General features: G+C 34.1%; 1 protein-coding gene across 4 annotated transcripts in view; it reads left to right on the top strand.

Moving 5' to 3' along the window:
* Positions 1-20,923, top strand: part of GRIK2 (glutamate ionotropic receptor kainate type subunit 2) — a 432,874-nt gene that overhangs the window by 220,964 nt on the left and 190,987 nt on the right. For 3 of the 4 annotated variants that reach the window (XM_052781430.1, XM_052781432.1, XM_052781433.1), the window contains 3 exons: positions 3,393-3,536; positions 4,840-4,947; positions 13,650-13,763. In XM_052781430.1, coding sequence (XP_052637390.1) covers positions 3,393-3,536; positions 4,840-4,947; positions 13,650-13,763 — 366 coding nt within the window. The remainder of the gene's footprint in view (positions 1-3,392; positions 3,537-4,839; positions 4,948-13,649; positions 13,764-20,923) is intronic. The other variant, XM_052781434.1, reaches the window with a different exon arrangement.

Here is a 20,923-nt window from a genome sequence, read left to right as displayed (position 1 = left end):
ACTGATTAACCAGGACAAGCAAGTGTGTGCCAAAAATCACAGTATATATCTGCTAGAGCTTTTCATGTGCCTTTGACATCTTTGGGTGCAGCTGGGGACAGAGAAGAAAAAGACCATCTTTTACCCTGAGGAGGCTTGGGGAGAAATAATAGACTCTTTCTCTAATAATGGAGAGGACTCTTTTTCTACCTTCTTTATACTGAGTCTAGCTTCACCAGAGCCCTTTCACAGTGAGATTAGAGTATTGCATGCAATTTGTTAGACAGTATTTAGCAAGTAATTTAGCAAGACTCAAAAGTGATTATACAGAAACACATGTAAAAAATAGAGGCAAACACAACACCCACAGTAAGACAGGAGGTAAAGGAGTAATAGAACAGTATTGAGAAGAAATGTGTAGTATCCAACTGAGTTTGGGATAAAAAACAAACACAAATTGGTACTTTCTATTTGAGATATGTTGTAACTGAAGTCACATCTCTGATTAAGCTGTTGCTTCTGAGCGCTAACAGCTTTCTTGTTACTTGACAGTCAGCTGAAAAACAGACTTGTGGTCACAGACATCTGTCACCTGACATCTTAATCACCTAACTCAATCTCATTCTATTTCAATTTGAGGAAAAATTTTTGTAGCTTCTGTAGTTGTAGTAATTTCTTTCGTTTGTAGTTGTAGAAATACAAATGACAGTTTCATGAGCAGTATTTTAGATGAGTTTATCTGTATCCAAACAAGTCATCACAAATACTAAGTAGGATTCTGAAACCAAAAAACCCCACAACCCCTGGTTCAGAAACTGTACCAAGATACATTTGTGAAATACAACATAATTCTTAAAAGTTTTGTACAAGTTTAACTAAAACAGTACTAATATCATTTTTCAAAATTCAAGAACCATTGCTTCTCCTGAAGTTTCTACCTCTTCTTCCTTCCAGACTGCTAATCTCTGTTTAGATAAAACAAAGAATCCTAAAAATTTAATTAGGGACGTTTTCTTCCTCGTCCCCAAACAGTCTTTTGCTGAAACCTGCAGTACTTCGTGTACCACAAAGCATAGTTCGAAAGGTGTGATTTAAGGAAGAGAAAGTGGTGTGGACAAAGGGCAGCAAGACATAAAGCTTAGCAAGCCTAATGAATGAGGGTGGAGAGCTAGGCCAACAGCTATCAATTCCTGCTGTCTCTCAGAAGAAAGGTAAAGTGACCAGCCAAGAGGAGAGCCCAACCTGCAATTCAAGTATATACTTTATATCTTTTCCTGAGTTCTGTGCTGTTTATTTCTCTTGCAGTAAAATCAATGATTGCACCCAGTGGGATGAGTGCAATATTGAATCACTAAACCAATATATTTTTGAGTATATAGTTCTATCTGTCTTTATTCAGTACAAACACTTAAGCCTACATTTAACTTTAACCTTTCTATACAAGGTGGATTGTGGAATCTCCTCCTATGTAAATAAGGGTTTTATCTTGTAGCATCTAAAAATCAAATGGGGCACTCAATTTCTAGCCAGTGATTAGTTTATGTTGTGTGCATTTGAAAGAAGTGCATTCTGATTTAGATTTATCTCCAGTGAAGCCATATTCATCAGTCAAATAGGAAGAATATTATCAGAATTTGAATTACTTCTAAAACTGCAATGGCTTTTTTTAATGCTTTCGCTGGAGTTGACTGCCTTGTCATCCTACAGGTTTCCAGCTCAGTGGCTTATAGAATTTGACAGAAAGCCATGTTGCTCTGCATATGGCATAATGTCCATTTGATTCCTGCTGATGAGTCTTATCAGTTCTGTGTCCAAATTTATATCTAATTAATCAATTAATGCTGGTTTTGAACTTCTGGTTCCTTCTTCATGGGCTACTTTCACTAAAGTCTCACATCAATTTCAATTTTCCTTCATTGGTGCAAGGACTACAGTTCTAGAAGTAAAGCTGATTAAAAAAAAGTTGTTTGCATTTCTAAGCCAGATTAATGTGTTGTACTTATTGTGTAGTTTATTTTATAAACTGTTGTCTAGACTCCAACTACTGCCAAATACTGCTTCTGGAATATTAAGCTTTGTATGATGCTTACTCAGCATGTCATTCCAACTTTTTGGTGTTTCGCTGCCTCCTTGTCAAATATCAGCTTGCCTTAAAAGCACTTTAATGCCTTGAAGATAATGAACAATTTGGCAGCAAAAATATTTTCTGACTGATTTGGAGCCCCTGCATAAACTACTTGGCATCTGAGATCATTGAAACCTATTATACTGGCTATTTTAAAATTAGGATTTATTTCTGTTTGAATTTTGAAATCTCTTCTTGGGAGAGCCATTTAAATGTAAACGCATATTTTCCTCTTTAACAGTAGCTTATGGGCTATAATGGTAGAACATTTCTGCATTTTTATGTTTAGTTTTATTGTAAAGAGCCTTGGGATGCATTTGCATGAAAGGCACTATATAAGCTCATTTTGTATTGCATTGTATTGTATTGTGACAAGTGCAATAATCTCCAGGTTTCCTATCCATTAAAGAACTAATTTCACAGCTCACTAATTATGTGAATGAGAAGGGGAAATAGGTCCTTTTTCTCTAAGGTATGCTGAGCAGATGGCATAGCATTCATTTCCACCATCTGAATCTAAGGTCCTCTCTTGCTTTTGGTTCCAAGGCTTGCCTCTGTTTATCAAATAGAACAGGAGAGAGATGTCAGTTTCTTGTACAGCATGACAGTGGGTACTGAGAGGCTGTCTCTGTCCTTTGCTAATACAACATTAGTCAGCACATACCGGGTCTAAACAGCCTACTTATTTACGATGGGACACGAAAACCATTAAAATGAATGTGCATTTTAATGCAATTCTAATTTGCCTCTGATTTATAGAAGATACTGGTTAGATCTGTCCTAGGGGTTTAAACTGATACCCATAAAAAAGTTGTTAATGAATCAATTGAGTACCTTTGGGACTGTATCTAGTCTGTAATTTCAAAACAGAAAAACATTATTTCCTTAGCCTGTGCACATTCCTTCATAGCTAAGGTTTTGCTCCCTTGCTAATCTTTTCTGTTTTTTTTCGCCTCACTCATGAAAATAACTGACTTGAATCAAACATGCATACAGTGATTTATATAGCCCCCTAATGCACTGATACCAGTGTTCTCCTGTGATCCTGAAAAGTTGGTATTTGGGCCCTTATTTCAGCATTAAAAGGAGAATAGCCAAGACTGAAGGTCCTGACACATCTTATGTAGGACTTGGCAATAAGGCTGCATTTTACAGGGCTACACAAGCAATCAGATAATTTTCTCCCTTTAACATAATGAGCAGTGCTAATTTTGTGTTTCATTCTCTCACTGCTGGGCTGTCACGTTTTTGTTTTGTGTTCATGGTCCTGATCTCCTTCTAATTTCAGACGGATGCAGCACTAATGTATGATGCTGTTCATGTGGTGTCAGTGGCTGTCCAGCAGTTCCCACAGATGACTGTCAGTTCACTACAGTGTAATCGCCACAAACCGTGGCGCTTTGGGACCCGCTTTATGAGTCTTATTAAGGAGGTAAGTCACTAATAAAGTGTCCTACTTCATTGCTTTCCTTTCTCCCAACTCTGATTTTCTTTTGTTACCACTCTACTTGACTCTTGCCTTTTTTTTTTTTTTTTTTTTTTTTCAGTAGATGGGAATCTCTCAGCTTGTTATGTGTAAAGAGTTCAGCAGGCAAGGGCAGCATTTTTATTTGAAAACAGGTTTTACTGAGGTATTAGCTGGAACAAAGAAACACTGCATTCTAAATAAAACTTTTGTTTGTAGGTAATTGTGGTTGGGGCGTGTGTGGAACATTTGTGGCATAAAAACCCAAACCCCTGAAACCCCAAACCATAGACTGACTATGAAAAATTCAGCAACTAAATACTAGCATAAGTTCAAAGGGGCCAAGAATGAAGTTTACACCCTGGTTTTAATTTTCTTCTTTTTTTTTTCTTTTTTTTTTTTTTTTTTTTTTTTTTTTGCTATGGTGAATTAATATATGTGGCCTTGGTCTCCTAGTATGCTGTTTAGATACTGATACATAGTGATTTAAAGTAAAGCTAGGATATTTAAGGTCTTAAAGGTGAACACTGTAGAGTATTCAAGTCTCTTGTACTGTAAGTAACTCCTAATAGGGTATTTCTCATTCTAGATATGCACAATACTATGATAAAGAGAACTATTTGCAATGGAATATAATCCTGTTTTTAATTTTAGTTCCTTTTAGGATGATAATTTTGTTTTCCACATTCCCTCCTCTACTTTAGGATAGTTTTAGAAGTAGGTAGACTTTAAATTATAAAAAAATGAGGATATTGCAGTTTACTAAAAGTAAGGAATCAACTCTGGAAGACTGGCTCAGTGACCTCAATTTTTGCTGACTCAGTGTGGTTTTAGGGTACTCTGCATCTTGCAAAAGTAAGCCTTTATTTGGATGAAATTTCCTGACAGAAGAATGAAATCCAGCGTTAATGAAAGAGATTGAGGCTTGGGTTGGGGGGGGCGTGTAGGGAAGCAGAAGGGGAAATGCATGCATGAATGATGGAGGAATGAAAACAAACCAGCCTTTCATCTCATTTAGTAAGAATAGTCTATTGGCTAACATGGAAAGTTGTTTAAAAAATTGTCAGTGAAGACTGAAGAAAGGTTGATTTAATTAGCAAAAAGTGAATACAAAATATTAAAAAAAAAAAAAAAATCAACCACAAGGTAAATTGTTTAGATAGAATGAATAATTAATGTCCCCATTTTTGCAGAAGTAAAATTTCTTCTTTTTGGGAAAAAAAAAGGAAGAGGTTTTTATTTATAGAAATTGTTTTTTCTTTTTCCATAGGCCCACTGGGAAGGCCTCACAGGCAGGATAACTTTCAACAAAACCAATGGCTTAAGGACAGATTTTGATTTAGATGTTATCAGCCTCAAGGAAGAAGGTCTTGAAAAGGTGTGTAAGATGTTTACCTCCAGAGTAATGGGAAACAAACCAAAACCCCACCCCCTAAAAACAGTAGCATTTTCAGTAACATTTCATGTGTTAAATAAAACAATATAACTGTTCTCAACTTGATATCTTGTTTCAGTCTTCTAGTAAAAGCTGTTATCTTGATGTTGGACAGTTAGTGGCCTCTTAACTGTGTGCTTCTAGCCACATTCTTAGATTCAAGAGGACTGGGGAAGAGTGAATAGCTGGACCTGGAGTTATGCATTAATATATTTGTCTTCAATCGATGTGGAGTTTAGTTTTAGTTGTGATTCCAATCCCATTGCCTATACTCATGTGTGAACCTGTGGGTATGTGTATTTGTATTTTCTTCATATCTTACTAATTCAGGAAGAATTACCTCAAACATAATTAAATCAAATAGCTTCATTTTGGCATTTTTCTGTGTTTCAAGAGGGAACTTTGATTCTTTTCTTGGAATACAATGTTTCTATCTGTAAGTGCTACTTAAAATTAAGAATGGGTAGCCTGACAGGTTTGTCTGTCTTCTGACATGAATTTTTCTTGGGAGTGATGGGAGTGAAAGACCAAAGGATTGAAAAGTGCCCTTTCTATGTAGCCTAATATTCGAACTAAAAGCCTTGGGAAGCACATACAGGTATTTGGCCTGCCTACCACGATGATCTGAAATCAGATCATCTTCCCTCTCTTCTCTAGCCGCCTTGCCATGGAGAGGCAATGCAGGAAGCTGCAGTGTCTCACATTGTTGTGGTCAGCAGACAAAGGTTTTGCAATTTGCATCTGCATTGTAGTTTGCATTTAGCTGCTGTGTTCATTGTTCTGTAAGCACTATGTTTTCCTTCATCTTCAGATAAAGTTTTATCAGCTATTGCCTCAAGGTGATATTGTGGCGACAAATAAAAAGAGAACTTAAGGGAAGGCACCATGCTGTAGAGTTGCATTTACTTTCTTCTATAAATCATTGAATGAAGAAGCTCACATAAACAGCATATTTCTCCAAAACTTCTCCTCCCAATACTAGCTTTGGAATATTAATGTTCTCTTACTAGGAAGATTTTTAAAAAGTTCAGAATCCATGAGCTTGCTTTGAAACACTTACATAGGTAATAACATTTTTTAAAATGTCCAGTGGCAAACCTATGATTAAAGGACTAAACTATATTTTAAAACATTCAACAGTGCACTGATAGTAAAGAGTCTTCCTATAAAGTATTCCATGAAAGGGAGCTCTGGAAACTTAAGGGGGAAAAAAAAGTATATAGTAGTGATTAGATTTGAAAAACAAATTAGCTTTGTGTACAAGGAGAATAGGTGCAATGCAACCTGTTTTCCTTACTGGAAATAGAAATGGAAGAATTGATGACATCAGAATAGCTAAAGAAGTCACTAGTGGCTGAAGAGTCTGCATGTAAGTGATAACTATTGAAAATGAGGAAAGGAAGTCTCTGTAATCTAGGATGGTTTTAAGAACATTGGGTGGCATTTGAGAACCATCAAGCAACATGAGTTTTCTGGAAAATAAAATCTCAGCTGACAATATATTAGGAGATATGTACTCCACTGAAAATACAGAAGTAAAACAAAAAGGTCTACAGAGATTAGAAATATGGGAAGAAAATAAAATTCAACAGGAAATACAGTACTCTAAAACACATAATAGAAAAAAGGAACTGGGGAAACAGTAATAGTGAAAGATATGTAAGAGACAACAACAGAAATAGTTGTAGAAGGATATGGATTTTTAAAAACAACCAACAAATGCTTGAGCTGTGTATACAGAAGTTCACAGAAAAGGAAGATACTTTTACTGCCTTCATAGCTCATTTTGGCCATGTGATAAAGGGATGTGATAATACTAGTTTTTCACCAAAATGTGCTGACAATCTTTGGAAAGCGCAGTAAGAATTAGTTACCATGTATTAGAAAAGTTTAGGAGTTAGGAAAGTGTTAGCAAAGAATGATGAGGAATGCTACACAGATTCAAAGATACATGTGAGCAAAACCAGAGCAGTTCTGTAGGGTGTAGTGATATGAAATTAGGAAGAAGAAAATTAAGGTGTATGCACATGAGATTGAATTTTTTAGTAAATATTTAGAATGTATAGGGTATTTCACTGAGAAAGAGAAACAATGGTGACAAATAAATGGGTTTCTTTGAAGAAAACTTGGTTATTCTGAAAGAATACAAACCTATTCTTCTTGAATCCAGGGTGAGTCATTAAACTCTAGAGCAGGACACTTCCTAGTAGAGAGAGTATGTTTTAGCCAGTCCTTTTATTTAAAAGGGCTGTCTCAAAGTTGTGGGTTCCCCCCCCCCCCCAAGATTGTCTTCTGTTAAAGCTATGATGAATCCCTCTCCCTTCTCTCAGTCCCCTCCCTCCCTCCCTTCACACATTCACTCCATCTCTCTACATCACGCTCTTTCCATCCTGCTTTCTGCTACTCTCTCCTTCTCTCCTTTCCCTCTTCCCCCACTGTTTCCTTCCTCTCTCCCTTCCCCTCCTCCCTGTTTCCCTTTCCGCCTCCCTGTCCGTTTCCCTTTCCATGTAATCCCCATCCACTTGTCCCTCTTCATCTCTTTGCTCTTTCCATCCTCTTTCTCTCTTATTTTCTTCTTTCTTTGGGAGCCTTTCCCCATCTTTGTCCTTATCTTGTATGTTCCTAATGTTCTTCCCAAACCACCATCTTGTCAAGTCTCTCTGTCTGTGTAGTTAGAGTTCCTGAACAGTTTTGCTTTATTTATTTGTTTGTTTGTTTATTAATTCATTTTGTGGGATGAGAGAAAATGGGGAGATGGGAATTATATGTGCCATATTATGTGTGTTGTGTTTCCATACTGTAAATAGCTATTATTTCGTCTAACCTCCTTCCAAATATGGGGGAACGATTTCTTATGTGAAGGACAACAGTTCAACCCAACAATTTCACCTGTAATTTCTAATACTTTTGTCACAAAATGAGATATCTTGAGAAGAAAAATATTATTGGAGGGAAGAGAAAAGAGTTATTATGAAGTATTTCTAGAAGACCTATTTTAGGGGGATTTTGCAAAAAAATGTCCTAGATAAATTGCCTGGTTAGTATGATAGGAAATGACCCAAATCATGTATTTTAAGTACAATGACTGCTAAAGTCAGTGACAACAGAAAAAATTGCTCATTGATTTAAAAAAGATTCCATGTGTGATCTCAGATTTTACATAAGATACCTGTTCCTGAAACTCTTGAATGAGAGGTGATAATCAAGCATCAATCAATAAGAAGTATGCATTTCCAAATAAAAAGTCGTGTCTGACAAAAATGATAGCTTCCTGTAAGATGAAAATGACAAATTAATAGGCGATTGGAGTGCTGCTAATGTAATGTACAACAAAATTTGCTGACAGTCACTCTGGTCACACTGAAACTATTTATGGTTAAGCACAGTGAAAATCCCCAACTGTGGCAATCCAGTATAATAAGCAAATTATCATTTAAATTACAATCAATCAGTATTTACACTGAAGCTGCATCGTGAGGAAAATTATTTTATACTTAAGGGAGAAAACAAATACCTGAATTTAATACCACTTTTGGTATGAAAATTTGTCACTGAAGAAGAATCACATTTCTTGAATAGAGATGTTAACAACTGGCTTGAAATCTTGCTCGGGAACCTACACACAGGATGAATATAAATGACACAAAATGAGCTGTAATTCATTGTCCAGCATATCAGTGTAAGATCTTGTTTTATTTAGTATCTTTATTAATGACCTGGGAAAAAAAAGCAAGTGGTATAAACAGAGGGTTTTGTAAAAGTTAGAGAAAAAAAATTGAGATAACAGATCTAGGGAAGCCAGAAGTATTGGTATTAACAAGATATTTGGCAAAGAAGGCAAGCATATTAATATTTCTGAAGAAAGCAAAATAAATGAAGCAATTTGCAAATGGGAAATACATAAATAGGAAGAAATACTATTACACTGGAGTATAAATGATTATTTTCTTGATGTAATCACCACTATTACTAACTACTCTACAAATTATAATAAAGACAAGACAGTAAACTGTAGACACATTTGACAGTCCTTTGAGGGTTGAATACGTCTCTGATTTTGGCTGCATAGTTAGACAGTTGTTACCACTGCAGAAGGGCAATGATCCTTCCTAATACAATGCTTGTGGCACGTCACTGTGAGTAGTATGTACAGTTTCGATTGACTCAGAGCCCCACAAAATGTTACTTTTCTTAGGAGAGTTTTGAAGGAAATTCAAAAAGAAGAATACTTAAAAGAATACTTGCTTATTCATAAAGAGAAATTTCTTTTTCTCAAACATGCTGAAGTAAGAAAGCTACTTTAATCTATTGAATTTTTGTGGATAACTTCTCATGAGATTGGTGCTCAGTAAACTACTCTAAAGTATATGTAAACTCAGCAAATTTTAAGTTTCAGGAGTGCATAATGCTGCTTTTTTGGGGTGGTGGTGAGTTATTGTACTGGTTTTGGCTGGGATAGAGTTAATTTTCTTCATAGTACCTTGTATGGGGCTATGTTTTGGATTTGTGCTGAAAATAGTGTTACAGTAATTCTTTGCATAAAAATTGTATAGTCTGCTCAGCAATCTTGCAGGAACTTAAGAAAGCTGTATTGGACTTCAACTCAAAGTGTTAACTGTGTGTAGTTTTCAGTATTCAGGATTTGAATTACTATTCATTCTGATTTAACAGGTCTCATATTTTTACGTATTTTTTATTATTTAGTAAATACTTTTTTTCTAGAGTATTACTGCTTCACAAATCATGCCAATTGCATTTTGCTATGAAATTAAATTAATATTTTTGGAAATAGGTGCAATTGTAGTGATATTTTTTTGGACACTGAATGCACTAAATACTTGAACCCCAAAGAATCAAATTATTTTTATATTTGTGTGAACATTAGCCAAACTGCTTTTCAGTATTTGCTAAATTCTGTCCTTTGGTAATGTCACTTATTAAACACTTCTGGTGAGATTTAGTTTCGAAATTGTACTATTGAACTATTGAGTAGTAAATATTGTGAAGATTATTTAAGAGTTTTGTTTAAGTGGTATAGGATTGATTGACCATTTGGAAACCTCAGAGTGTACCCGCCTAAAGGTGGATGACAAACTTTTCTTGTGGTGCGTGAGAAAAGAATCTCTAGATTCATCTAGTCCAGTATTCTGTATCTGAAAGTGGCCAGCTGCAGAAGTCTAGGGAAGAATATAAGAAAATGGCAAGCATATTGCAGTACTCTACCAGAACACTCCCAGAAACTCCACTTATTGAAGTCTAAAGAGATGATGTCTTCATAGACACAGGTAATTTTCTAATCAATACAGAATTCTGAGAAAATAATGACTCTACAATCAGAGGTTAAGCACATATTTCCTAGTTTTTCCTCTTTATCTGCCTTTCAGTAAGGACTGTCTCAGTGGTCATAATCTCTAGTAAAAGGAAAAAGATGAATTTGCTCTTAACTTCCTATTAGTAAGATGTCTGGTAGTATCACAAACATGTATTTTTCATTTGGATTACAGGTTTAGGACTCGTTCCATACAGTTATATAAAGAAGTTACATTGCCTTGCCACCACTGCCTTAGATCAGATGATGCAACTTAATTAAGAGATTGCAAATTACTTGAGGATTTTTTTCTGAAAACTGTTTTATTAAGAAATACCAAACAAAAAATCCCAGGTAAAACATAGGTAATTGTGGTTTATCAAAACAATAATAAAAGAATGGAAACTTCTGTCCAAACTTTCTTCAGAACTGCAGTAACCTGATAGTTACCTAGTGGTTAAATACATGGAAGCTTGGATGAAAGTTTTAATCACTCAAGTGTAGTTGGGAAACTGTATTCCATGTCCTTGAGGAGCACCCCAATTGCCATGTTACAGAATATACTATGATAGCTGACGATGAGTCTTTTAGTAGCTCTTGCTGGAATTGTTTCAACTTGAATAAGCTGATTCTTGACTAAGCTAATTCTTTGTATCACAGAGATTCTTTGTCTCACTGTGGAGCACAATGTCAGCTTCATGGGAACTCCTTGTTTGGGTCCTGTGCTATGGATAAGTGTTAACATGTTCTAATTGGCATGCTCACTCCAGAATAGTATATCCATTTAGGGGACTTGAATGGAAGAATAGGAGATCAAGGGCTTGACAGCCTCCCTGTGACTGTATTTACTGTGTGAACATTCTCCATAAGGTGTGTATTAGAATATCAGTTTATTTCACTTTTTAGGAAAACTTGAAAGTTTGTTGGAAATAGATGTAATGCAGTGGAAGTAAACTGTAAGTTGTTTGAATTGCAGTTATATGTAGTAGACTACCTTGATTTGCTTTTTCTATATTTTTGGCATTTAAACTTTTCTAGTGAAAACACATTAGCAATTTTATTCTGTTCAAAAGGCTGCATTAAAATTAAAACACTGTGCTTAAGCAATAGAAAAGAGAAAAGAATGAATTTGCTGCACTGTCTATGCAGTTTTCTCTAGAAGAAGCAGCTTTGAGAATAAGTTTGTGTGAGAATAAGTTTGTGAGCTATACATATCAGTAGTATATCAGAATCTGTGACGTAAGTTGTTGATCTTAATAAAGATAATGCAAAGTATGTCTTATTTGGAACATTCAACTTTTGTTCCATTTCTTAGATTCTTGATTCACAAAACCAGCAATACAAGAATAATTAACCTCATTTAGAAAGATAATGTGATAATTTATCAAGACAGAAGTTTCTTTTTAAAGTAATGCAGTTGATAGTTCTTATAAGTCTGTGTGGATGTAGTTAGATAAACCTCAGATTCTAACAGTTGATAATTATTCATTTGCTTGTGACTGTGGCTGTGTTAAAAAGTAGGGGAAGAAGCATTTTATATAGCAATGTGTTAGCTTTTGCCAAGATAAGTTTGAATTATGAACTTGAATAAAGTATATGATTTAATGAATTTAGAATTTGAAATTGATCAAATAAGGTGATAGTGTTCCCTTAGAAATTTATGTGCTACTTGTGTACCTGAAGTTGAATCTCATAGAGGAGATTAGTCCAGCTTTATGCGTCCAATTATGTGAAGAAACAGCAGGGACAGGCTCAAGTTCTGGTCTTTGTCATTCTTTGTTATTCTATTCTAGTTTGATCTTTCTTTGAAGTAAAGCAAACACTATGATTGCCATAATGAACAGAACATTGCAACTAAAAGTTCTTGATCCTTTTACAGTTTCTTAATTGTGGCCAAACTGCAAGGCTAAACATTTTGGGTTTCCTAAAAACCTTTCAAGTCACCAAATGAAATAGTATTAAAAGAGTAAATGAAGAAAAGTTTTTTTGGTAGTAAGGTTTGGTTTCAATACTTTGAAATGATGTGTTAGATGTTATTTTCCAATTGTATTTCTGAGACACACATGTTCTCCTTTCCTCCCTTCATGATTCTTTCATCAGTTTACGAGGCATTGAATGGCCAAAATTCAAGAATCACAGCCATTCAAAGGAGTGACTTCTTGGAACTGAGTGTTATGCAAAGAAGAAAGTAAAAATATTGATTTCTGTGGAACAGAACATCATAGAAAAAGAGAGCAAATTTGTCTTTTCTCCATTACAGCTTCTGCTGATTCATGCTCTGCTGTATTCTCAGTTTTAGCAATTAAACTCTCTTTATTTAACCCATACCACATTGCATCCCGAACTTCCTTGGCAGCTATACTGCAAGGAACCACTTAAAAGTATATGAACAGTTTCTCAGGAATCAGTATATATATATCTATATATATATATACACACACAATCAAAGCTCACAAAATTTTTTAATTTCTGTCTAGATTTAGTTTTAAAATATCTTTACCTTGTATTATAGATATTGCTTTGTATTTGAAATTATATTTAAAATCCTGTCTAAAACCAAAAAAGAAACATTTGTGGGGTTTTTTTTAGACAATGGAGTAATACAAACATTCTGATGTCTAAAAATGGATAGTTGTATCTACTGCTTGCTTATTTTAGTTGTATAGTGATGAAATTGCAGATAAATGATGCTATCATAAGCCCCGTTACTTATTACTTAGTATGTGAGACTGTCCTTGACCTGAACCTTAAAGCATAACCTTGGACCTCCTTCCTTAGATAAAAATCCTATTGACTTTACTGGAATAAGAATTTCAAGGTATAAAATGTCAAAAGAGCTACATACTGAACATTTATCTGTAAATCAATTAAGTTATTACATTTAACATACTTTGTCTTCTCCATTACATTTTCTTCAAAACATCTTTTTGCTCTGCTGTTCTGTCTGGTCACAGAAAAGGGTAAATCCTTATGCAGAGACAATGCTCTCTGCTCTGCAAATGAATTTCCACCTGTTAAGTTATCTTCAGATGTAGTTTATGTTGAAGAATGAAAGTTAAATGGAAAATTAAGTATTCAGAGTAGCTTTAGACATTCTGTGCATCATTTTTCCACTTAATGTCACACTTCACAAGACACGCTTTGAGGTATTGTGAATCATATTTTAAACAAGCAGACTTTAAATGTAATGACGGAGAATAATGGAACAGGTTTTAATAATAAATATTAGCAATCTTTTTTTTTTCCCTGTAGCAATCTATTTTTCCTTATAGTGTTCTTTTCTAGATGTTGAAATGTAACTAATGGACAATTTACATAGTAATTTACTGTTTTATAGGTTGGAACTTGGGATCCATTGAGTGGCCTTAACATGACAGAGAATCAGAAAGGAAAACCAGCAAACATCACAGATTCCCTGTCCAATCGCTCTTTAATCGTTACCACCATCTTGGTAAGCAATTATATTTGCTTTTCCAGAAATACAGTTGTACAGGAAACCTAATAGAATATGCTGTACTAATTACAACAGTAATGAATAGTCTGTAGTATACGTTATAGTTACGTAGAAATTACTGTTTCATGAATGAACTCCAGTTGTTCAACTAGTCATGGATATTTATTCTCATCTAAATTGTAAGTAAATTATGCCAATTTTGGAATTATGTTAGTTGATTAGTAATTTCACTGTCATTGTTGACTAAAATGTTTGGTTCCTTCACAAAGCTGTTTAGTTCAGCACCATATGAGAATACAAAAGGTGTTTGTTTAAAAAAGTGGTTTGGCTATTAGCCTGATGATTTTAGCCAGCAAAATTTATTGCTAATCTAGCACCATGATATTACCTCTAAAGAAAGTATGAAGTATTTAACATTTATTTTCATCATCATTATTAGTTGACTATTAAGTTGAAATCTTTAATCATACAGAAATTTAATTGAGCTGTCATTTGAACTAGATCAGAATAAACATGTTAAGTAACTTTTTTCATTTCCATTGTTGACAAATTCACAGTGGTGAATGAGGTATTTTTTACTTATAATTACATATATTTAGTTATATACAAATAAATGTTCACTAATTTCCACACCATAACTTTGAAATAGTAATTTTAATTTCAACACAAACGAAAAACTTTCCAGAAGTGTGTCTGCTCTTTGTCTGCCACCATTATCATTAATTTGCAGATATAAAAAAATAATTCACTTCCCAACAGTTTTATTCTTTAATAAGAAGCTTTCACCTACCCAGATATATTTTGACATTTCAAGCTAGAATGAATTTTGATAGGTACATAGATACAAATGCCAGTGTGCTTCTAACCTTTTATGTAACATAAGCCATATATTTTCATCCAGTGGGTAACTTTTTGGTTACTTATAAAGTCTGTTTTTATTTGAAGATTTACAAATTATAGAAAATCTTCTGCAATGCATTATTTCATTTATTCCACTAACTGAAAAATACATACCTGATATATAATTGGAACATGGCTGACTGGCTTTCAGACATAAGTTCTTCTTATGCTAAGACCAGCACAGTTTTACCACAACTTTTTCTTGTGCTGTTAATTACAGTTTATAAACATATCATCTCTTGGGTTTCTTTTTTATAAAATGTAAATGAACTTCTTATAGTCTCTTAAAGTAAAAGCATGTTTTCTAGAGTATTACTCTGTCTTTTTTCTTCCCACCGCCCTTCACAAGTTTTCAAACTACTGTACTATTAAGTAATGTTTCTTCATAATTCCAGTTGACCCCCCCCATACTCTTGTTACGTTGTATGCAGATATCTTGCCCAGGATTTTTCTTGAAGCATTCTGCTGATCAATAACTATGTTTCACATTTTTCCTAATTGATTTCTAGAATTACTGTTTTCCAGAATATAGTCCTAACTCTATTACAGACCTGTTCCCTTCATTACTCGGTACTCAACCAGCCTTTGTATCATCTGCACTCTTCATTAGCAGTCATTGTATACTTGATTCCAGACCAGTGATTACAATACTGGACAAGGATCAATCCCTGCAAGATTACATAAGAAACACTCAATAACTTAGGGTGTTTCAAGTTTATTTATGTTTTAACATCTATCTATTGATGAGGTTTGAGTCCATACTCTGTGTATATCATATTGATTTTGTGTAGTGATACTTACACTTGCATGATTTTGTTTGAAACAATGATCTCAAGAAAAGGTAAACTGCACAAACATAAATAGCAGCGCTATCAATGAACACTGTTTTTGGACTGGTAAAGCTCACAAAAGTAGATCCCGAGATTTATGATAGCAGCTGCTTTCTGTAATCAAGGATACCCTTTCTCTTCAGGGATAACTTTTTGTTAGTGGTGTTTTATAAGCATCTGTCCTCTTTGCACATATCTAAATAAAATAATAAATAAAAGAAATATGAGGACTTCAAACTGGTGTTACGAGTTGCTCACTTGTAACTGCCTTTTACACTTCAGTTATTGTTCACTGAAAGTTTTGGAAATTGCAATAACTCTTTTCAGCTGTGAAGACATTATAAGTGTGGTACTCAGAATAACAAAATGAACCAAAAATTGTTCTGGTGCAGAAAGCACATGTACTAGCTTACTTTTGTAGCTCTAGCTTTTTGTGCTTAATAAATACATTTCATTTGGGTGGAAAGCATATTACTTAATATTCATTTTGTAGCAATGCAAGGGAACAATATAAAATACTACAGCTCCTAGAAACATATTTTCTTCTTCATCACCTTCCTTTTCTCTCCTTTTTTCAGTCTGGAAAGTACTGCTTTAAAAAACCCAATTTTCTCATTTAAGCTGTTCATGTGATTTTTCTAAGCTGTTTTTTCACTTTAACAATCCTCTACAATAGTCTATAGCATACTGCCAGCTGTGGAGTCTTGATCAGTATTCTCTGTAGTTTGCTTCAACACTCACTTTTCTTTTAAAGATCCCAGTCTTTCTTTCATTTTTAATTCTGTCTTCTGAAATTCTGAGTGATATCTTTTTCCTCCTTTATATTGTAATGACTAAGATTGTTACAACTGTGAGTATACCCTACTTTTTCTTTGGTGGCTGAGTCCACTGAAGATGAAAATATATTGATAGGCAAAATAATAAGTAAACTGCAATTCGTAAATTTATCTACTGCAAGTAAGGATGGAACTATGTGGTCTTTTTTGTCTGGAATTCTCCATAATACGTGCTATAGGTAACCATCTGAAAGATTATGCCTTGGTTTATGAGCTCTGTTCTGAAAAGGGGTCAGGGTTCCCAGGACTTCATCACTTCTCAGAAGTCTACTGGTGTGTGCTTTTGGTGCAGAAGCACATCTGGTTTCCAAGTTCTGTTCCCATAGCAGCCCAAAGTAGCCGCTGAACATGTCCAATGGAGTGATAGTCAACTTTTTAGGTGGAGAAACATTTGGAAAATAATAGTAATATAAAATATGCTGTTTGTATCTTTTATAACTATGGCTTTGGATATCTCAATCTTTTTGGCACTATTGCTTTGCTTTATTTTAATGCCATCTGCATTGAAACTTCAGAATTTCTTCTACAATTGAAATTCTACATTCTGAATATTCTATGTTTAAAAAAAACAACAAAAAACTCTTTCACATTCATTAATAAGGCTTTCTTATAATTTGATTCTCCTAAATTAACTTTGTTCTGCAAGCTATCAGAACTCTTATTTTTTTTCTTGACATTTTAGATGTAAGTATCTAAATATTTTTGTTCTTGTACATATTCTACCTTTGCTTTAGAAACTTTTTAACTTTGGAACTCAATTTTCATATTTATAAATGCAAGTGCATGGTGTTTGTTTGTTTATGCTAAATTGCATTCAGCCTGTACATCTTATCATACAGGCTCATTTGTCCTGTTCTGCTGAAATGAATACTCCTTTACTTTCCCTTATAGCTTTTATGTGCTTTTTCTGTATCTGCTTACATCAAAGCTCTGAAAAGCTCACAGTTGCCAAGTTTAATTTTTCAAGAAATGTGTGAAAGTTATGAAAGGTGTGTGATAATCTCAAATATAGTAGTTTTTTGTTACTTCACATTTGACATGTGAAATTACTGTTTTTATTATACTTCCCTGAAAAAATCACTTTGAATGTTTTAGAAGAAGGAACAATTAGAACGGATTTTCAAAACAATTTTATTTAGTTCGAAATGTAATATCCCCACACTGTATCTTATTTATAAATGCTGCTTTTTCAAATGGGTAGAAATCTGATGCCATATAAATGACATCTTGTTTTCAAAATAAAGATAAGAAATCAAACAAAGCCCAAGGTCTTAGCATCTTTGATTTTTCTTTTTTTAGGTATGCCATTTTTCATTTTGCATACTTTCTCTCCCTTTCTTTTGGACCCAAAGGATATGTAAAGCATGAGATTTTAATGGCAAATATTTAAATTAATATATATAAAATAATAACTTTTACCTTTTATCTTATAAAGATGGGTCACTCATCTCTACACAGAATTGCAGATTTGTAATCTTTCTCATTTTCATTTTTATGGTATATTTTGAGGAAAGATACCCGATGCAGGCATTTTCTTATAATTACTGTTGTGTCATTCTGGATGCTTCAAGTAATACCTAAATTTTGAGATATTAATAACTCAATAATATTTGGTTCCTGCTGATATTATAGCCCTAAATAATTATTTCTCTCTTGTAGATCTATTTGAATTTTGTGTAGTGCCACGAAATAGTTGAATCTGGTTTTGACTAGCAGAAAAACTGTAAACTTGATGTTTTTCTATTTTTAGTTTACTCAGATGGGATAATTTTTTTTTTCTTTGGAACCCAAAGGAATATACAATTCCGCACCTTCCAGTTTCAGTACTTTTCTTATCCCCTTTTTATGTACTTTCCTGTCATAATCAGTGTGTGCCTAAATGCCTCTCCCAGACTTCTCATACCAATTTCAGCATCCAGAGTCTGCACCCTCTCGTTCCTGAACTTCATTCCACTCCTGCCTGAATTCCATTCCTCTGTCTTCAAGCACCAGTGCAGACTATAAACTGACTGATTTCTTGAAGATGTAGCGAAAGTGTAAAGCAAACGACTTTAATGTGTTTCAGGAATTTTTTCACTATGAAAGGTGAATTAGCTTGCTTTATAGTTTATGGTGCTCAAAATGCAAAAGAGTTTAAGTTGAAAACCACCCTTGTCCTGAGATCCAGCGTAACATCTGCGTACTTCTAATAACCTTCAGGGCCTTCAGACTTTGCAAGGTATTCAGAGAAATGCTTGGCCATGGTGTGTGTTTGTATTTCAAACATAAAAGTAAGTGATGCCTATCAGAAAAAAAATACGAGGTTTGAAGGGAGTCATAGTATATGAATGAGTGCAGTGGGATCAGCACAAGTTGAAGTTTGACTTAGTAGAAAAAAAGTCAATAAAGCTATTTTACTCCTCGCTGGGTGCAAGCTAAAGGTAGGATAGTAGTTTATTTATATCTCTGGATAATGACTGAGAAGTACTTTCTTTGGGTTCCAAGTTTACAGCATCATCCCAAACAACTTGTCCCAAATAATTCTCTAGTGCTTCAATTCCCTTCTACTAAAATGTTAGTAATAAAAATATACTTTCACATAGTGGCAAAGATCAGTTTATAACTCGACTTCAGGATTTTCACTTATGAACACCAAGGGCCATCAGTCTAGGAAAATGCTTGCTGTATTTGTTGGATGTCTTGGCTTTGCATTTTTTTGTTTGTTTGTTTGTTTTTCCCCGCAGTCTTTTGAAAATTTGAGATACATCATAAGAAAAGAATGTTTTGCTTTCCATTATGGTAAGATGTAATAATGTCTGTGATATTCTTCATGTATCATGAAGACAGTATGATTTAATTCAGCTGAAAAATACGTTAGTACAGTCTGCAGTGTTGCAACAGTTTAATGCTTTCATGTTCTGTGGTCTACTGAGTCAAGTGTTTTTGCTTGAAATAGGCATCCACTCATATCTGTTTTGCTTTACTGGAATGGAAACAGTACACGTTCTTGGGATGCAGCTGAAGTGATTTAAAGTCTGGCCAAAGTTAAGAGTACATTGTGGGGGAATAAAGAAAACGATTATTTTTAGGAGCCTGACAAAATGAGGAGAGAAACTGCAGAAAAGAACAGCTATGGCTTGAGTTCTTTAGGCCATGATTTATCAAAGCATAGTTATGACTACATGTTTCATGACCCAAAAGGTCACACTAGGGAATCTTCCAGGAATTATCTTAAAAGATGTCAAGGATATTCATAATTAATTTATGTTATAGATAGTATAGTGGAGGAAGGCGACTTTGCTGTTTTCTTGGGTCTGGCTGTAGTTTCTTCTATTAGAATATCCTGGGTCAAATGACTAGTGAGATGTCTAATATATTACAGTGTTTTGACTGATTGTAATTAGTGGATTGCTTCACCTCTCCCACTTGAATTTTGACTGCCAACTGTGAAAGCCTATTGTGTATTCCTTACATCTGACATAAATGTTAATTAGATATGGCAACCTTTTAACTCCAGTATCCCTGGTGATCAGAAGCTAATGATTAAAATTCTCTGTTCTAACAACGGCAAATTTTGAAGATGGTTTTCTTCTTTTCATCATCAGGGCTTCTACTTTTTTGTTTTGTTTTGCTTTGCTGTTTTCAATGCTGATAGTAATACGAAAGTTCTAGATTCTTTAAAAAATACATATGTCCATGTTGAAAGTATTTATGAACAATCCATCTGTTTGATAATTATTCGTAAAAATTAAAACTAGAATAATTTGAAATGTATAATTTATTGTTGTAATTACTAGTAATATCTTTGTAGTTGAAATATAATACAGCTCACAGGAATAACTCAAGTAAGTATTTCTTGTCCAAATCTGAAAAGAAAACATATAGATCAAGACAACCAAATACAAAAAATTCTATCAGTAAATTTTTTCCATGCCCACATTTGTATAGAATAAGTGGGTTTTCATTCAAGTGTTAGTTGTACATTTTAAACACCAAAACAAGTCTGTAAAGCTACAGTATTAATTCAACATGTGGAAATATAAGACAATAATCTTCTATTGTGTAGGGAAGCTTTAAGTTTGTGATGCAACTTATGTGTTAAAAAACAAATACAGATAAATTTTGCAAGTAGAACACATGAAAATGTGTAACGGGAGCACTGTTATATTGACATTCCCTAATGAAAAAAAGTCTTTGGAGATAGTATACTTGCTGTGTATCATAGAAATAATGCAACTTAGAGAGTTATTATGAGAAAACCAGTTGTTTACATTCATGGAGGCTTAGCACATAAAATCAGAAGAAAACATTTTGATCATTTAATCTGTCCTTTAATACAATACAAATGAAACTTGATTCCTCCTTGTAGTTTCTTTTTGAAATCTGTCCAACTTTATCTTATTTGATTTTTGGACTTCAGAAAACTATTTATATCAAAGAAAGACTTTATGTAATCTCTCTATCCCTTGATGTATCCTTTTTTTTGTATCCAGAAGGGTGCTACCCCCTCAATGATAATGTATGATAAATGACTCTTGTCATCTGATTATTTTGACTTCACTGTCACTGAAAAGAATCACTGTGATTAAAGTTCACCACACAGCCAGGAGGA

The sequence above is a fragment of the Harpia harpyja genome, chromosome 3 (assembly GCF_026419915.1).
Source record: "Harpia harpyja isolate bHarHar1 chromosome 3, bHarHar1 primary haplotype, whole genome shotgun sequence".
NCBI classification, from domain to species: Eukaryota; Metazoa; Chordata; class Aves; order Accipitriformes; family Accipitridae; genus Harpia; species Harpia harpyja.
This window is presented reverse-complemented; position numbering and strand designations above follow the sequence as displayed.